This window comes from Nerophis lumbriciformis, linkage group LG16 (assembly GCF_033978685.3).
Source record: "Nerophis lumbriciformis linkage group LG16, RoL_Nlum_v2.1, whole genome shotgun sequence".
Lineage (NCBI taxonomy): Eukaryota > Metazoa > Chordata > Actinopteri > Syngnathiformes > Syngnathidae > Nerophis > Nerophis lumbriciformis.
In genome coordinates this window covers 1,822,099-1,842,847 of record NC_084563.2, presented here as the reverse complement: position 1 = coordinate 1,842,847, position 20,749 = coordinate 1,822,099, and the positions used below count along the sequence as shown (strand labels likewise).

Genomic DNA, 20,749 nt, shown 5'->3' with positions numbered 1-20,749 from the left:
TTCAGCGATATCACCCAGCCCTATTTACTATTATAATAATCATCATAAATCTATTTTTAAGTACACTATTACCGCGGTTTTTGTCGTGTATTTATTTGTATCGTTTTACAAGCAAATAAATGAATAAAATGCATACATGACTAGATAGGGAGGCTTCTATTTTGAATTCAAGAGTGGTTTCCTCACTTTCTGCTGGCACTCACAACTTTATTTGGCCCCATGGTTGATTATTTACACACACAAAAAAATAAATCAGCAAATAGTGAATCTTTTTTCCTAAATATATATAATTTAATATATAATATAATATAATTGTGGTATTATGTGGCTGTACCTTTTACAACTGTGATGATCGCACACTGCTTGTGGAGGTGTCCTGCATGATGTCTGCTCATATGGTGAATCTTTTTCCTAAATATATATAATTTATTATATAATATAATATAATTGTGGTATTATGTGGCTGTACCTTTTACAGCTGTGATGATTGCACACTGCTTGTGGAGGTGTCCTGCATGATGTCTGCTCATATAGTGAATCTTTTTCCTAAATATATATAATATAATATAATTGTGGTATTATGTGGCTGTACCTTTTACAGCTGTGATGATTGCACACTGCTTGTGGAGGTGTCCTGCATGATGTCTGCTCATATAGTGAATCTTTTTCCTAAATATATATAATTTAATATAAAATATAATATAATTGTGGTATTATGTGGCTGTACCTTTTACAACTGTGATGATTGCACACTGCTTGTGGAGGTGTCCTGCATGATGTCTGCTCATATAGTGAATCTTTTTCCTAAATATATATAATTTAATATATAATATAATATAATTGTGGTATTATGTGGCTGTACCTTTTACAGCTGTGATGATTGCACACTGCTTGTGGAGGTGTCCTGCATGATGTCTGCTCATATAGTGAATCTTTTTCCTAAATATATATAATATAATATAATTGTGGTATTATGTGGCTGTACCTTTTACACCTGTGATGATTGCACACTGCTTGTGGAGGTGTCCTGCATGATGTCTGCTCATATAGTGAATCTTTTTCCTAAATATATATAATTTAATATATAATATAATATAATTGTGGTATTATGTGGCTGTACCTTTTACAGCTGTGATGATTGCACACTGCTTGTGGAGGTGTCCTGCATGATGTCTGCTCACGTGGCTAAATACTTTTCAAACATCCATGATGATGATGACATCTCGCTCGGGGGAAACAAAGACGTATCATGTGACGGGCTGTCAATCAAAGGTGTTGTTTTGGTAGGTGCTAATAAATAATAATGTGAACCAGCGTGTCCCTAATGAAGAGAAGCAATATTGCAAGTCACAGTGAAACTCTCTTTTATTGTTTGGGCTCCTTGAGCTCTTTTTGTGGCGACATGACAAAACATTCATGAGGAACATTCTCATGGTGTGTGCATAAAGGTCATGTGACCGCCCACATCAAATCAAATATATATCATTGTCAGTTAAATCAAATATATATCATTGACAATTAAATAAAATATATATCTTTGCCAATGAAATAAAAATATATATCGTAACCAATGAAATAAAATCAATATTGTTAACAATTAAATAAAATATAAATCCTTACCAATTGAATAAAATATATATCAATAGCCAATAGAATAAGATGAGGTCATTGCTTTGCTGCTGTGGTGAGGCCACGCCTCCAGAAAGCCACGCCCACCACCCTCATTCTCTCATTGAGAGGCTGTTCAAGAACATGAGATCTTTTCAAGATGAGAAGAAGACAAAACCTCTGCCAAGTTTAACATTAGAACATGTTCTCATTAACATTCTCATCATGTTCTCATTCTTTTCTCATCATGTTCTCATTGTTTTCTCATTCACATTCTCATAATCATGTTCTCATCAACGTTCTCATCATGTTCTCTCATTCTTTTCTCATCAACGTTCTCATCATCATTATTTTCTCAACGTTATCAACATCATATTCTCATCATCATGTTCTCATTCTTTTCTCATTAACATTCTCATAATCATGTTCTCATCAACGTTCTCATTGTGTTCTCTCATTCTTTTCTCATCAACGTTCTCATCATTCTTTTCTCAACATTATCAACATCATATTGTCATCATCATGTTCTCATTCTTTTCTCAACGTTGTCAACATCATCTTCTCATCATCATGTTCTCATTCTTTTCTCATTAACATTCTCATAATCATGTTCTCATCAACGTTCTCATCATCATTCTTTTCTCAACGTTATCAACATCATATTCTCATCATCATGTTCTCATTCTTTTCTCAACGTTGTCAACATCATCTTCTCATCATCATGTTCTCATTCTTTTCTCATTAACATTCTCATAATCATGTTCTCATCAACGTTCTCATCATCATTCTTTTCTCAACGTTATCAACATCATATTCTCATCATCATGTTCTCATTCTTTTCTCAACGTTGTCAACATCATCTTCTCATCATGTTCTCATTCTTTTCTCATTAACATTCTCATAATCATGTTCTCATCAACGTTCTCATCATGTTCTCTCATTCTTTTCTCATTAATGTTCTCATCATGATTCTTTTCTCAACGTTATCAACATCATATTCTCATCATCATGTTCTCATTTTCTTCTCAACGTTATCATCATCTCTTCATGTTCTCATTCTTTTCTCATTCACATTCTCATAATCATGTTCTCATCAACGTTCTCATGTTCTCTCATTCTTTTCTCATCAACGTTCTCATCATCATTCTTTTCTCAATGTTATCAACATCATATTCTCATCATCATGTTCTCATTCTTTTCTCAACATTGTCAACATCATCTTCTCATCATGTTCTCATTCTTTTCTCAACGTTGTCAACATCATCTTCTCATCATCAGTTCTCATTCTTTTCTCATTAACATTCTCATAATCATGTTCTCATCAACGTTCTCATCATCATTCTTTTCTCAACGTTATCAACATCATATTCTCATCATCATGTTCTCATTCTTTTCTCAACGTTGTCAACATCATTTTCTCATCATCACGTTCTCATTTTTTTCTCATTAACATTCTCATAATCATGTTCTCATCAACATTCTCATCGTGTTCTCTCATTCTTTTCTCATCAACGTTCTCATCATCATTCCTTTCTCAACGTTGTCAACATCATATTCTCATCATCATGTTCTCATTCTTTTCTCAACGTTGTCAACATCATCTTCTCATCATCATGTTCTCATTCTTTTATCATTAACATTCTCATAATCATGTTCTCATCAACGTTCTCATCATGCTCTGTCATTCTTTTCTCATCAACGTTCTCATCATCATTCTTTTCTCAACGTTATCAACATCATCTTCTCATCATCATGTTCTCATTCTTTTCTCATTAACATTATCATAATCATGTTCTCATCAACGTTCTCATCATGTTCTCTCATTCTTTTCTCATCAACGTTCTCATCATGATTCTTTTCTCAACGTTATCAACATCATCTTCTCATCATCATGTTCTCATTCTTTTCTCATTAACATTATCATAATCATGTTCTCATCAACGTTCTCATCATTCTTTTCTCATCAACGCTCTCATCATCATTCTTTTCTCAAAGTTACCAACACATTTGTCATTTTCTCATTAACATGTTCTCATCATGTTCTCATTAACATGTTCTCATTAAACATTCTCATTACCATGTTCTCGTTGTGGTCTCAACATGTTATCCTCATAATATTATCATGTTCTCATAGTGTCCGCATTAGCATGTTATTGTCATTAGGTCCTCATCAACGTTCTCATCATCATTCTTTTCTCATCAACGTTCTCATCATGACAGAAAATGACAATGTTGGCACTGTCATTTTCTCATTAACATGTTCTCATCATGTTCTCATTAACATGTTCTCATTAAACATTCTCATTACCATTTTCTCGTCGTGGTCTCAACATGTTATCCTCATAATATTATCATGTTCTCATAGTGTCCGCATTAGCATGTTATATTGTCATTAGGTTCTCAACATGTTCTCACCTTGTTCTCAACTTTGAGTTGTGTTAACTTCCACAACATCATGTTCTCATTGTCACGTTTTCATCGTGTCCTCATTAAACATTCTCATCACCATTTTTTCTTCATCGTCTCAACATGTTTTTATCATAATATGATCATGTTCTCATAACGTCCGCATCCACATGTCATCATCTATAGGTTCTCATCATCTTGTTCTTATCATGTTTTCATCATAATGTTCTCATCATCATGTTCTCATTAACATGCTCTCACCATCATGTTCTTATAATGTTTTCATCATCATGTTCTCATCATCATGTTCTCATCACCGGGGTCTGACCAAACGTTCACATTATCAGTTTCTCATCTTGTTCTCAACATTCTGTTTATTAAATTTCCTCATCATTTTCTCATGATCATGTTCTCACAAACATGCTCTCATCATGTTCTCACCATCATGATCTCATCATCAGGTTCTCATGAACATGTTTATGTTCTCATCATCATGTTCTTATAACGTTTTCATCATAATGTTCTCATCATCATGTTTTCATTAACATGCTCTCATCATCATGTTCTTATAACGTTTTCATCATAATGTTCTCATCATCATGTTCTCATCACCAGGCTCTGACTAAACGTTCACATTATCAGTTTCTCATCTTGTTCTCAACATTCTGTTGATTACATTTTCTAATCATGTTCTCATGATCATGCTCTCATCATGTTCTCACCATCATGTTCTTATAACGTTTTCATCATAATGTTCTCATCATCGTGTTCTCATCACCAGGCTCTGACTAAACATTCACATTATCAGTTTCTCATCTTGTTCTCATAATTCTGTTTTTTAAATGTTCTCATCATGTTCTCATGATCATGTTCTCATGATGATGCTCTCATCATGTTCTCACCATCATGTTCTCATTATCATGATCTCATGATCATGCTCTCATCATGTTCTCACCATCATGTTCTTATAACGTTTTCATTATAATGTTCTCATTATCATGATCTCATGATCATGCTCTCACCATGTTCTCATCATCATGTTCTCATTAACATACTCTCACCATCATGTTCTTATAACGTTTTCATCATAATGTTCTCATCATCATGTTCTCATTAACATGCTCTCACCATCATGTTCTTATAACGTTTTCATCATAATGTTCTCATCATGTTCTCATCACCAGGCTCTGACTAAACGTTCACATTATCAGTTTCTCATCTTGTTCTCATAATTCTGTTGATTACATTTCCTCATCATGTTCTCATGATCATGTTCTCTTTATCATGATCTCATCATCAGGTTCTCATGAACATGTTCATGTTCTCATCACCATGTTTTCATTAACATGCTCTCACCATCATGTTCTTACAACTTTTTCATCATAATGTTCTCATCATCATGTTCTCATCACCAGGCTCTGACTAAACGTTCACATGATCAGTTTCTCATCTTGTTCTCATAATTCTGTTCTCGTCATGTTCTCATGATCATGTTCTCATGTACAGCATGCGAGCGAGCGAGAGAGAGAGATGACTCACTCTGTGGTTGTTTGGGACCAATCGTTCATTAACGGCCCGCAAGTAGGAGGAGGCGCGGCTGAGGGGGTCACTAGTGAGGGGCGTGTCCCTGAAGGGGGGATGATTGACAGCTCGAGTGGTGAAGAGCCCTATGACACTGGAGTGGACCGGGCTAACGAGACCTCGGCGAGAACCACATTTTGGAAACCAATGAAGGTCCGGGATGCTAACGATGCTAACGATGCTAACGCAGACCTGGAGGGAAAGTTGGACTAACTGAAGAAAAAACTGTTCAAGAGTCGTGTTCACCCTGACGGCTTGAAGTGATTAGTGATCAAAATTCCTCCGACCAATCAGGAAGCAGAATGAGCAGGACCCGCTCCAGGTCCAAGGACTCTTGGATGGTGGTCTTCATGGTCTACATGAGTTCTCAATTTGGTTTTTAATGCTAACGGAAAAAACAACGTGTGGGTCGATCTCACGTTGAGTCGATTGGCTAATGTCGTCTTTTAATGGGGAAAGACGTTCATGTCTCTTGTTTTCGCGTTAGCATTTAAGCTAGCTGGTGCTAGCTCGCTTGCAGAGTGTTACCAGTCGCAATTTGACGATCGTTTTAACGTTAACGGGAACGTTTGTTACCGTTGAACATCTCTGGGAGTCGTGGTCGCCGACGCTGCCTCCGGTGTTCAGAAGCCGTGTTTGTTCTCCACCTCAGTGAAATGACCGGACTCTCCCAGCGTCCCCTGAATGCAGCACGACAGAGCCCCGCCCCTCAGCAGTGGAACCTGAAGATGATGAGGACGATGCGCTTGTACTCCTTCCTGAAGTTGTGGTTGAGGGCGCCGTAGACCACGGCGTTGAGGCAGCTGTTGAAGTAGGCCATGAAGTAGCTGGCGGTGAAGAGCCACTCCGGGATGGCGCGGCCCAGCCCGGGGTCCAGCGCCACCGCCAGGCCGATGAGGTTGAGCGGCGCCCAGCACACGGCGAAGAGCACGAAGACCACGAACATGGTGAGGAAGTTGCGCAGGTCGTGCGGCTTGATCTTGGGCCGCGAGTCGGGCTTGACCCGGCGCCGCACCCGGATGACCAGGATCCAGATGCGCAGGTAGCAGTAGGTGACCACGGCGATGGGCAGCACGAAGTGCACCACCACCACGGCGATGGTGTACAGCGAGCTGACCGACTGGGCGAAGGTGCAGGAGTAGACGCGGGGGTCGTACTGGAGCGACTCCACGAACCAGTTGGGCACGATGGCCAGGACGGTGAGCGCCCACACCAGCGCCACGTAGCCCACCGTGTTGGCGCCCGAGAAGAGGCGGTCGTACTTCAGGCTGTGGCAGATGAAGCAGTAGCGGTTGACGGCGATGCCCGTGATGTTGAAGATGGAGCCGATGACGCTCAGGCCCATCAGGAAGCCGCTGATCTGGCAGTGGATGTAGCCGGCGATCCAGCCGTCGTGGAAGATAGCCGACAGCACCAGCGGGTACGGGTAGATGGCCACCAGCAGGTCGGCCAGCGCCAGGCTCACCACGAAGGCGTTTCCTGCAGGGGGGTCGGAGAGAAAAAACTCAACCACACAAAAACCACCACTTGTGACTCGGGGACCGACCGGAAAGCAAACGGTGGAAAAGACAAAACCTTTAAAAGGAAATCGACTCTAAGATTTGATAAAGTCAGTTCAGGCCGGGCGGAGGCTCCGCCGGAGCAAAAGCTGGGTGTACCGGCTCCACCGACGGGGTCTCTCTGAGTGTTCACCTGGCCTCAGGATGGCCCGTTCTGTTGCGGGAGTCTTGGGTGGGGTCGGGCTCATGGGGGCGGGGCTTCCCAGCCCACATGGGGCGTGGCCTCTCACTGGCGCGGCGGAGGTCCCGCCGGCTGCTACTATACACATAATGTATATTATACACATATATGTACATTTTTAAACATAAAAAAAGATTTGCTAACAAAAAAATAGTTTTAATCGGAAAACAAAAACGATTTGTAACCAAAAATCTATAATTTGTTGTCAAAAAAAAGAAAGATGCTATCATTAGCTAGCAACAAAGCTAACGTATTTTGTGTCGTTACGTGATTTGTAATGAAAAAACGATTTGTATCCCAAAAAAAGATTTGTAACAAAAAAGAAAAATTGCAACCAAAAAAGATTTGTTAGCAAAAACTATAACCAAAAAAAAAAATGATTTGTGACCAAAAAACGATTTCCAAAAAAAAATTTGGAACGAAAGAAACGTTTTGTTAGCAAAAAAACAATTTGTAACAAAAATGTTTTGTAACTCAAATAAAAAAATTTTGCAACCAAAAAAAGATTTGTACCCAAAAAAAATTATTTGTTGCAATAAAAGATTTGTGACCAAAAAACGATTCCAAAAAAAACGATTTGTAACGAAAAAACTATTTGTATCCCAAAAAAAGATTTGTAACAAAAGAAAATATTTGTTAGCAGAAAAACTATTTGTAACAAAAATGTTTTGTAACTCAAAAAATTTTTTTTGCAACCAAAAATATATTCGCGGCGGAGGTTCCCCCGGCTGTTACTATACACATAATGTATATTATACACATATATGTACATTTTTAAACATAAAAAAAGATTTGCTAACAAAAAAAAAATTTTAATCGGAAAACAAAAACGATTTGTAACCAAAAATCTATAATTTGTTGTCAAAAAAAAAAAGAAAGATGCTATCATTAGCTAGCAACAAAGCTAACGTATTTTGTGTCGTTACGTGATTTGTAACGAAAAAACGATTTGTATCCCAAAAAAAGATTTGTAACAAAAAAAAAATTGCAACCAGAAAAGATTTGTTAGCAAAAAACAACTTCCAAAAAAAAATTTGGAACGAAAGAAACAATTTGTTAGCAGGAAAACAATTTGTAACAAAAATGTTTTGTAACTCAAAAAAAATTATTTGCAACCAAAAAAAGATTTGTGACCAAAAAACGACTTCCAAAAAAAAGTTTGGAACGAAAGAAACAATTTGTTAGCAGAAAAACAATTTGTAACAAAAATGTTTTGTAACTCAAAAAAAATTATTTGCAACCAAAAAAAGATTTGTACCCAAAAAACGATTCCAAAAAAACGATTTGTAATGAAAAAACTATTTGTATCCCAAAAAAAGATTTGTAACAAAAGAAAATATTTGTTAGCAGAAAAACTATTTGTAACAAAAATGTTTTGTAACTCAAAATTTTTTTTTTGCAACCAAAAATATATTCGCGGCGGAGGTTCCCCCGGCTGTTACTATACACATAATGTATATTATACACATATATGTACATTTTTAAACATAAAAAAAGATTTGCTAACAAAAAAAATTTTTAATCGGAAAACAAAAACGATTTGTAACCAAAAACCCCAAAAAATCTATAATTTGTTGTAAAAAAAAAGCTAGTAACAAAGCTAACGTATTTTGTGTCGTTACGTGATTTGTAACGAAAAAACGATTTGTATCCCAAAAAAAGATTTGTAACAAAAAAAAAAATTGCAACCAAAAAAGATTTGTTAGCGAAAACTATAACCAAAAAAAAAAAGATTTGTGACCAAAAAACGACTTCCAAAAAAAAAAAGATTTGGAACGAAAGAAACGATTTGTTAGCAGAAAAACAATTTGTAACAAAAATGTTTTGTAACTCAAAAAAAATTATTTGCAACCAAAAAAAGATTTGTACCCAAAAAAATTATTTGTTGCAAAAAAATATTTGTGACCAAAAAACGATTAAAAAAACAACGATTTGTAACGAAAAAAACTATTTGTATCCCAAAAAAAGATTTGTAACAAAAGAAAATATTTGTTAGCAGAAAAACTATTTGTAACAAAAATGTTTTGTAACTCAAAAAAAAAATTTTGCAACCCAAAAAATATTTGTACCCAAAAAACGATTTGTAACCAAGAAAAAGATTTGTACCATAAAAATTATTTGTAGCAAAAAAAAATTATAACAAAAAAAACCCAACGATTTACTGTAAAACAAAAACTATTTGTAACCCAAAAATGTTTTCGAAAAGATTTGTAATGAAAGAAAAAGAACAATTTGTAACCCAAAATAATATTTCTAGCCAAAAAACGATTTGTTAACAAATAAACGATTTGTAACACAAAAAAACTAAACAGATTTGCAACACAAAATAATATTTCTAACCAAAAAACAATTTGTTTCTACCGCTTGTCCCTTTTGGGGTCGCGGGGGGTGCTGGAGCCTAGCTCAACTGCATTCGGGCGGAAGGCGGGGTACACCCTGGACAAGTCGCCACCTCATCACAAAAAATCATTTCTAGCAAAAAAGATTTATAACCAAAAAAAATAAAAAAAACAATTTCTAGCAAAAACTATTTGTAACCCAAAAAAATGTCAAAAAGATTTGTAATGAAAGAAATAGAACAATTTGTAACCCAAAATAATATTTCTAACCAAAAAACGATTTGTTTACAAATAAACGATTTGTAACAAAAAAAAAACAGATTTGCAACCCAAAATAATATTTGTAACCAAAAAAGATTTGTGACCAAAAAACGATTTCCAAAAAAACCCGATTTGTAACCAAAACCCCCCAAAAATCTATAATTTGTTGTCAAAAAAAAAGAAAGATGCTATCATTAGCTAGCAACAAAGCTAACGTATTTTGTGTCGTTACGTGATTTGTAACGAAAAAACGATTTGTATCCCAAAAAAAGATTTGTAACAAAAAAGAAAAATTGCAACCAAAAAAGATTTGTTAGCAAAAACTATAACCAAAAAAAAAAAAGATTTGTGACTAAAAAACGATTTCCAAAAAAAAATTTGGAACGAAAGAAACGATTTGTTAGCAGAAAAACTATTTGTAACAAAAATGTTTTGTACCTCAAAAAAAATTATTTGCAACCAAAAAAAGCTTTGTACCCAAAAAAATTATTTGTTGCAATAAAAGATTTGTGACCAAAAAACGATTTGTAACGAAAAAACTATTTGTATCCCAAAGAAAGATTTGTAACAAAAGAAAATATTTGTTAACAGAAAAACTATTTGTAACAAAAATGTTTTGTAACTCAAAAAAATTTTTTTGCAACCAAAAAACTATTTGTACCCAAAAAACGATTTTTAACAAAAACGATTTGTAACCAAAAAAAAGATTTGTACCATAAAAATTATTTGTAGCAAAAAAAATTTATAACAAAAAAAAAACAACGATTTACTGTATTACAAAAACTATTTGTAACCCAAAAAATGTTTCGAAAAGATTTGTAATGAAAGAAAAAGAACAATTTGTAACCCAAAATAATATTTCTAACCAAAAAACTATTTGTTTACAAATAAACGATTTGTAACAAAAAAAAACAGATTTGCAACACAAAATAATATTTGTAACCAAAAAAGATTTGTGACCAAAAAACGATTTCCAAAAAAAAACAACGATTTGTAACGAAAGAAAACATTTGTTAAACAATTTGTAACAAAAATGTTTTGTAACTCAAAAAAAATATTTGTACCCAAAAAAATTATTTGCTGCAAAAAAAAGATTTATAACCAAAAAAAAACTACGATTTCTAACAAAAACTATTTGTAACCCCAAAAAAATGTCAAAAAGATTTTTAATGAAAGAAAAATTACAATTTGTAACCCAAAATAATATTTCTAACCAAAAAACGATTTGTTAACAAATAAACGATTTGTAACAAAAAAAACAGATTTGCAACCAAAAATAATATTTGTATCCCAAAAAAAGATTTGTCCTCCCGGGTGCTACTATACACATAATGTATATTATACACATATATGTACATTTTTAAACATAAAAAAAGATTCGCTAACAAAAAAAATGTTTTAATTGGAAAACAAAAACGATTTGTAACCAAAAACCCCCAAAATCTATAATTTGTTGTCAAAAAAAAGAAAGATGCTATCATTAGCTAGCAACAAAGCTAACGTATTTTGTGTCGTTACGTGATTTGTAACGAAAAAAACGATTTGTATCCCAAAAAAAGATTTGTAACAAAAAAAAAATTGCAACCAGAAAAGATTTGTTAGCAAAAAACGACTTCCAAAAAAAAATTTGGAACGAAAGAAACAATTTGTTAGCAGAAAAACAATTTGTAACAAAAATGTTTTGTAACTCAAAAAAAATTATTTGCAACCAAAAAAAGATTTGTGACCAAAAAACGACTTCCAAAAAAAAATTTGGAACGAAAGAAACAATTTGTTAGCAGAAAAACAATTTGTAACAAAAATGTTTTGTAACTCAAAAAAAATTATTTGCAACCAAAAAAAGATTTGTACCCAAAAAACGATTAAAAAAAAAACGATTTGTAACGAAAAAACTATTTGTATCCCAAAAAAAGATTTGTAACAAAAGAAAATATTTGTTAGCAGAAAAACTATTTGTAACAAAAATGTTTTGTAATTCAAAAAAATTTTTTTGCAACCAAAAATATATTCGCGGTGGAGGTTCCCCCGGCTGCTACTATACACATAATGTATATTATACACATATATGTACATTTTTAAACATAAAAAAAGATTCGCTAACAAAAAAATAGTTTTAATCGGAAAACAAAAACGATTTGTAGCCAAAAATCTATAATTTGTTGTCGAAAAAAAGAAAGATGCTATCATTAGCTAGCAACAAAGCTAACGTATTTTGTGTGGTTACGTGATTTGTAACGAAAAAACGATTTGTATCCCAAAAAAAGATTTGTAACAAAAAAGAAAAATTGCAACCAAAAAAGATTTGTTAGCAAAAACTATAACCAAAAAAAAAAAAGATTTGTGACCAAAAAACGACTTCCAAAAAAAAAAAAGATTTGGAACGAAAGAAACGTTTTGTTAGCAGAAAAACAATTTGTAACAAAAATGTTTTGTACCTCAAAAAGAATTATTTGCAACCAAAAAAAGATTTGTACCCCAAAAATTTTTTTGTTGCAATAAAAGATTTGTGACCAAAAAACGATTCCAAAAAAAACGATTTGTAACGAAAAAACTATTTGTATCCCAAAAAAAGATTTGTAACAAAAGAAAATATTTGTTAGCAGAAAAACTATTTGTAACAAAAATGTTTTGTAACTCAAAAAAATTTTTTTGCAACCAAAAGAATATTTGTACCCAAAAAACGATTTTTAACAAAAACGATTTGTAACCAAAAAAAAGATTTGTACCATAAAAATTATTTGTAGCAAAAAAAATTTATAACAAAAAAAAAACAACGATTTACTGTATAACAAAAACTATTTGTAACCCCAAAATTTTTGTAACACAAAAAAACAAAACAGATTTGCAACCCAAAATAATATTTCTAACCAAAAAACGATTTGTTTACAAATAAACGATTTGTAACAAAAAAAACAAAACAGATTTGCAACCCAAAATAATATTTGTAACCAAAAAAGATTTGTGACCAAAAAACGATTTCCAAAAAAAAATTTGGAACGGAAGAAACAATTTGTAACAAAAATGTTTTGTGCCTCAAAAAAAATTATTTGCAACCAAAAAAATATTTGTACCCAAAAAATGATTTCTAACAAAAACTATTTGTAATAAAAAAAAAACATCTAGATTTGCAACCCAAAATAATATATGCAACCAAAAAAAGATTTGTACCAAAAAAATCATCCATCCATCCATTTTCTACCACTTGTCCCTTTTGGGGTCGCGGGGGGTGCTGGAGCCTAGCTCAACTGCATTCGGGCGGAAGGCGGGGGACACCCTGGACAAGTCGCCACCTCATCACAAAAAAATCATTTGTAGCAAAAAAGATTTATAACCAAAAAAAAAAACTATTTCTAGCAAAAACTATTTGTAACCCAAAAAAATGTCAAAAAGATTTGTAATGAAAGAAATAGAACAATTTGTAACCCAAAATAATATTTCTAACCAAAAAACGATTTGTTTACAAATAAACGATTTGTAACAAAAAAAAAACAGATTTGCAACACAAAATAATATTTGTAACCAAAAAAGATTTGTGACCAAAAAACGATTTCCAAAAAAAAATTTGGAACGGAAGAAACAATTTGTAACAAAAATGTTTTGTACCTCAAAAAAAATTATTTGCAACCAAAAAAATATTTGTACCCAAAAAATGATTTCTAACAAAAACTATTTGTAATAAAAAAACCCACCCAGATTTGCAACCCAAAATAATATTTGCGACCAAAAAAAGATTTGTACCAAAAAATCATCCATCCATCCATTTTCTACCGCTTGTCCCTTTTGGGGTCGCGGGGGGTCGCCACCTCATCACAAAAAAAATCATTTGTAGCAAAAAAGATTTATAACGAAAAAAAACAAAAACAATTTCTAGCAAAAACTATTTGTAACCCAAAAAAATTTCAAAAAGATTTGTAATGAAAGAAAAAGAACAATTTGTAACCCAAAATAATATTTCTAACCAAAAAACGATTTGTTTACAAATAAACGATTTGTAACAAAAAAAAAACAGATTTGCAACCCAAAATAATATTTGTAACCAAAAAAGATTTGTGACCAAAAAACGATTTCCAAAAAAAAAAAAAGATTTGTAACGAAAGAAAACATTTGTTAAACAATTTGTAACAAAAATGTTTTGTAACTCAAAAAAAATATTTGTACCCCAAAATATTATTTGCTGCAAAAAAAAGATTTATAACCAAAAAAAAAACTACGATTTCTAACAAAAACTATTTGTAACCCAAAAAAAATGTCAAAAAGATTTTTAATGAAAGAAAAAGAACAATTTGTAACCCAAAATAATATTTCTAACCAAAAAACGATTTGTTAACAAATAAACGATTTGTAACAAAAAAAAAAAAAAACAGATTTGCAACAAAAAATAATATTTGTAACCAAAAAACAATGTGTAACGAAAAAACTATTTGTATCCCAAAAAAAGATTTGTAACAAAAGAAAAGATTTGTTAGCAGAAAAACTATTTGTAACAAAAATGTTTTGTAACTCAAAAAAAATTATTTGCAACCAAAAAAATATTTGTACCCAAAAAATGATTTCTAACAAAAACTATTTGTAATAAAAAAAAAACACCCAGATTTGCAACCCAAAATAATATTTGCAACCAAAAAAAGATTTGTACCAAAAAAATCATCCATCCATCCATTTTCTACTGCTTGTCCCTTTTCGGGTCGCGGGGGGTGCTGGAGCCTAGCTCAACTGCATTCGGGCGGAAGGCGGCGTACACCCTGGACAAGTCGCTACCTCATCACAAAAAAATCATTTGTAGCAAAAAAGATTTATAACCAAAAAAAAAACAACAATTTCTAGCAAAAACTATTTGTAACCCAAAAAAATGTCAAAAAGATTTGTAATGAAAGAAAAAGAACAATTTGTAACCCAAAATAATATTTCTAACCAAAAAACGATTTGTTGATAAATAAACGATTTGTAACACACAAAAACAAAACAGATTTGCAACCCAAAATATTTGTATTCAAAAAAATTATTTGTTGCAAAAAAAGATTTAAACCAAAGAAAATAACCATTTCTAACAAAAACGATTTGTAACCCAAAAAAAATTCTAAAAGATTTGTAATGAAAAAAAGAATAATTTGTAACCCAAAATAATATTTCTAACCAAAAAACGATTTGTTAACAAATAAACGATTTATAACAAAAAAAAACAGATTTGCAACCCAAAATAATATTTGTATTCAAAAAATAATTTGTTGCAAAAAAAGATTTAAACAAAAAAAAATTACGATTTCTAACAAAAACGATTTGTAACCCCAAAAAAAATTCTAAAAGATTTGTAATGAAAAAAAAAAGAACAATTTGTAACCCAAAATAATATTTCTAACCAAAAAACGATTTGTTAACAAATAAACGATTTGTAACAAAAAAAATATTTGTACCCAAAAAAATTTTTTGTTGCAAGAAAAGATTTATAACAAAAAAAACTAAGATTTCTAGCAAAAACTATTTGTAACCCCAAAAAATTCAAAAAGATTTGTAATGAAAGAAAAATAACAATTTGTGACCCAAAATAATATTTCTAACCAAAAAACGATTTGTTAACAAATAAAAAATTTGTAACAAAAAAAATAACTCGTAAGGGAAAAAATAAAAATTGTAAACAATAAACAATTTGCAACCAAAAACATTATTTTCAGCCCCTAAAAATAACCAAAAAAAATTATAATGCCTAACCAAAAGAAACAAAACTGCTTTGTGACTAAGAAAACTGTTAAGAAAAGAAGACCTTCTCTAAACTTTGATAAAGCGTCAACATAAACGGGTTCTACAAAAGTGACTTGTTTTGTCCAACCCTCACTTATTTTATACTGAACAACGCCGGGTGGTTTCTGGAATGTTCGATTTTCTCCACCTCACAAATATTTCTCCGCCGCGTGTTTAGCATCCACGGCCACGCGACTGGACGGAGGCCCGCCCCCAGGTGGGAACAATGGCTGCTCATTTGCATACAATGGAGTCGCTGGACAGGAAGTGACGTCGTCCCGTAAAAGACAAACCACGTTCTCCTTCACTGCAAGAGGAAGAGAATTCTTGCATCGTCTCCAATGGACGTGTTGTCATGGTTACGCCGCATCCTCTCCACCAGGACGACTTGGTCCTTCAGTGAAGTGATGCACTTGAACGCAGCACCGAGACAAAAACGCTGAGTCGGACAGAAAAGGTTGACTTGATTCTTTTTGCTTGTTGGAGTTGAACTCATTACTTCATTGAATACTTCAACTTTTCTCTAAATAACTACTTCATTTTTTTTAAAATAAATTATTTAACCTTTAAAATCCGCCCACAAGATTAAAAATCAGTCATAAAATGAAATAAATAAATAAATATTTGTGACCGAAAAAATATTTGCAAACAATGAAATATTTGTAAACAAAAAATAACAATTTGTAACCAAAAACAAAAAATATTTGTAAATTACAAAAATATTTGGAACCAGATATATCATTAATAACCAAAAATATATTAATTGTACATCAAAAAAAGATTTGTAAAAAATATATATTTATCACCACAAAAAAAAGTGTTTGTAAACTACAAAAAAAGATTTTAAACCAAAAAAAAACATTTGTAACCCAAAAAAAATGTTGGGAATAAAAACGATTTGTAACTAAAACCACCATTTTTTAACCCCCCAAAAATGTGTCACCAAAAATAATGAATACAAATTTGAAACCAAAAAATAAATATTTGTAAACTACTAATTTGTACCACAAAAAAATATGTTAAAAAAAAAACATTTATTTATTTAAAATTTATCGCTACAAAACAATGTTGTAAACTAAAGAATTTAAACCAAAAAAAAACATTCATAACCAAAAACACGATTTTTAACTGAAGAAAAAATGTTGCCAAAAACATTTTTTTTAACAAAAAAAACAATCTTAACCAAAAAATAAAATGTTAAAAATAAAAAATAAATAAAAATGTGTCACCGAAAAAAATAAATACAAATTTGAAAACAAAAAATTTATATTTGTAAACTACTAATTTGTACCACAAAAAATATATTTGAAAAAAAAATGAAAACATTTATCGCTACAAAAAAAATGTTGTAAACAAAAGAATTTCAACCAAAAAAAGAAAAACATTCGTAACCAAAAACACGATTTTTAACTGAAAAGAAAAATGTTGCCCAAAAGAAAATTTGTAACAAAAAAAACAATCTTAACCAAAAAATAAAATGTTGAAAATAAAAATGATTTGTAACTAAAACCAAAATTTTTAATTCCCCCCCAAAAAAATAAAATAAAGTTTTGAAACCAAACATAAATATTTGTCAACTACTAATTGTACCATGAAAAAAGATCTGTACTTTTTTTTTTTTTTAAGTTGTCACCGCAAAAAAAGTAATTGTAAATTACAAAAAAAGATTTTTTAAACCAAAAAAAACATTCGTAACCAAAAAAAAATGTTGGGAATAAAAATCTTTGTAACTGAAACCATAATTTTTAACCCCCCCAAAAATGTGTAACCAAAAAAAATAAATACAAATTTGAAACCAAAAAATAAATATTTATAAACTACCAATTTGTACCACAAATATTTTTTACAAAAAAATATGAAAAAATGTATTGCTATAAATTTTGTATTGTAAACTAAAGAATTTAAACCAAAAAAATAACATTTGTAACCAAAAACACGATTATTAACTGAAAAAAAAAATGTTGCCAAAAAGAAATTTTTAATAAATAACAATCTTAACCAAAAAATAAAAATTTCAAATAAAAAACGATTTGTAACTAAAACCACAATTTTTAACCTCCCCCCACCCCCTAAAAAAAATTAAGATCTGAAACCAAAAATAAATATTTGTCAACTACTACTTGTACCATGAAAAAAGATCTGTAGATCTGTTTTTTTTGTTTTGGTTTTTTTTTAAGTTGTCACCGCAAAAAAAGTATTTGTAAACTACAAAAAAAGATTTTTTAAACCAAAAAAAACATTCGTAACCAAAAAAAAAATGTTGGGAATAAAAATCTTTGTAACTGAAACCACAATTTTTAACCCCCCCGAAAATGTGTTTCCAAAAAAAATAAATACAAATTTGAAAATAAAAAATGTATATTTGTAAACTACTAATTTGTACCACAAAAAATATCTTTGAAAAAAAAATGAAAACATTTATCGCTACAAAAAAAATGTTGTAAACTAAAGAATTGAAACCAAAAAAAAAAACATTCGTAACCAAAAACACGATTTTTAACTGAAAAGAAAAATGTTGCCCAAAAGAAAATTTGTAACAAAAAAAACAATCTTAACCAAAAAATTAAATTTTTAAAATAAAAACGATTTGTAACTAAAACCAACATTTTTAACCCCCCCCCAAAAAAAAAAATTAAATAAAGATTTGAAACCAAAAATATATATTTGTCAACTACTAATTGTACCATGAAAAAAGATCTGTACTTTTTTTTTTTTTTTTAAGTTGTCACCGCAAAAAAGTATTTGTAAACTATAAAAAAATATTTTTTTAAACCAAATAAAACATTCGTAACCAAAAAAAAAATGTTGAGAAAAAAAGTCTTTGTAACTGAAACCACAATTTTTAACCCCCCCCCGAAAATGTGTCATTAAAAAAAAAAAATACAAATTTGAAACCAAAAAATAAATATTTATAAACTACTAATTTGTACCACAAAAAATGTTTACAAAAAAATATGAAAAAAATTATTACTATACATTTTTTATTGTAAACTAAAGAATTTAAATCAAAAAAATAACATTCGTAACCAAAAACACGATTATTAACTGAAAAGAAAAATTTTGCCAAAAAGAAAATCTTTAATAAATAACAATCTTAACCAAAAAAGAAAATTTTCAAATAAAAAACGATTTGTAACCAAAACCACAATTTTTAACCTCCCGCCCCTAAAAAAAATTAAGATCTGAAACCAAAAATAAATATTTGTCAACTACTAATTGTACCATGAAAAAAGATCTGTACTTTTTTTTTTTTTTTTTAAGTTGTCACCGCAAAAACAGTAATTGTAAACTACAAAAAAAGATTTTTTAAACCAAATAAAACATTCGTAACCAAAAAAAAAAATGTTGGGAATAAAAATCTTTGTAACTGAAACCACAATTTTTAACCCCCCCCCGAAAATGTGTCACCAAAAAAAAAAAAATACAAATTTGAAACCAAAAAATAAATATTTATAAAAAAATATGAAAAAATTTATCGCTACAATTTTTTTTTTTGTAAACTAAAGAATTTAAACCAAAAAAATAAACATTCATAACCAAAAACACAATTTTTAACTGAAAAGAAAAATATTGCCAAAAAGAAAATTTTTAACAAATAACAATCTTAACCAAAAAAGAAAATTTTCAAATAAAAAACGATTTGTAACTAAAACCACAATTGTTAACCCCCCACCTCAAAAAAAAATTAAGATTTGAAACCAAAAATAAATATTTGTCAACTACTAATTGTACCATGAAAAAAGATCTGTATTTTTTTTTTAAGTTGTCACCGCAAAAAAAGTATTTGTAAACTACAAAAAAACAATCTCAACCAAAAATAAAATGTTGAAAATAAAAACGATTTGTAACTAAATCCACAATTTTTAACTCCCCCAACCCCCAAAAAAAATTAAGATTTGAAACCAAAAATAAATATTTGTCAACTACTAATTGTACCATGAAAAAAGATCTGTATTTTTATTTTTTTTTTAAATAAAATGTTGAAAATATAAATGATTTGTAACTAAATCCACAATTTTTTTAACCCCCCCTCCCCCCCCCCCCCCCCCCCCCCCCCAAAAAAATTAAGATTTGAAACCAAAAAGAAATATTTGTCAACCGGTAATTGTACCATGGAAAAAGATCTGTAAAAAAATATATATTTTAAAGTTGTCACCGCAAAAAAATATTTGTAAACTACAAAAAATTATCATTTTAAAAAACATTCGTAACCAAAAACAAGATTTTTAATTGAAAAGAAAAAATTTACCAAAAAGAAAATTTGTAACAAAAAAAAACATTCGTAACCAAAAAAATTGTTGAAAATAAAAACAATTTGTAACTAAAACCACAATTTTTAACCCCCAAAAAGGTGTCACCAAAAAAATAACACAATAAAAAATTTAAACCAAAAATAAAGAAAATAAATATTTGCAAACTACTAATTGTACCACAAAAAAAGATCTGCCAAAAAATATTTGTAAACGACAAACAATAATTTACACCGAAACAAAACACATTTGTAACCACAAACATTTTTTTTCAACGATTTGTAACAGAAAACAAAATAAAGATTTGTAACCAAATAATTTGCAAAAATATTATTCCCGTAAAAAAAATGACTGTAAGCTGCCTCTTCATTCATACGCTTTGAACCCTGCGGCTTTTAAAACAGTGCGACTAATTTATGGACTTTTCTTCACTTATGGCCGTAATGTTTTGTGTTGAACAGTTTTTATCAAAAAGCTCATATTGTGATTTTTAAATTTTTTTAAAACCCTTTATTATGTTTTACAGAACAGTTGTTTGCTACAAACTTGTGAATATATGGCGCTCTGCACACCTATTTGCAAGTCATTGTTTTGGTTCATTTTGAGAGGCGGAGTTGTTAGATGCAAATGAGGCCCCTCCTCACCACGCCTCCTCACGCTGACTCAGCAAAAAAAAAAATCATCCTTTAATTGACAGTGAAAATATTGTCTTACATTAGAAGGCTAAGCTGGCTACACAACAACTCGAGTTAACATTGTTGACGTATTATTCAAACATGGCTTTTTTAAACACTTGTTAATTGGATTTGATTTTCTCCAACTTAAGGA

At 30.9% G+C, this 20,749-nt stretch overlaps 2 protein-coding genes across 2 annotated transcripts in view; one reads left to right on the top strand and one right to left on the bottom strand.

The window, feature by feature from the left end:
* Positions 1-20,749, top strand: part of slc36a1 (solute carrier family 36 member 1) — a 532,187-nt gene that overhangs the window by 138,271 nt on the left and 373,167 nt on the right. The gene's annotated exons all lie outside the window — the stretch shown is intronic.
* Positions 6,305-7,423, bottom strand: mtnr1al (melatonin receptor type 1A like). The gene is made up of 2 exons (XM_061976486.1): positions 7,288-7,423; positions 6,305-7,170 (listed from the first exon to the last, which is right to left on the bottom strand). The coding sequence occupies exons 1-2, from the start codon at positions 7,421-7,423 to the stop codon at positions 6,305-6,307; spliced, it is 1,002 nt and encodes a 333-aa protein (XP_061832470.1).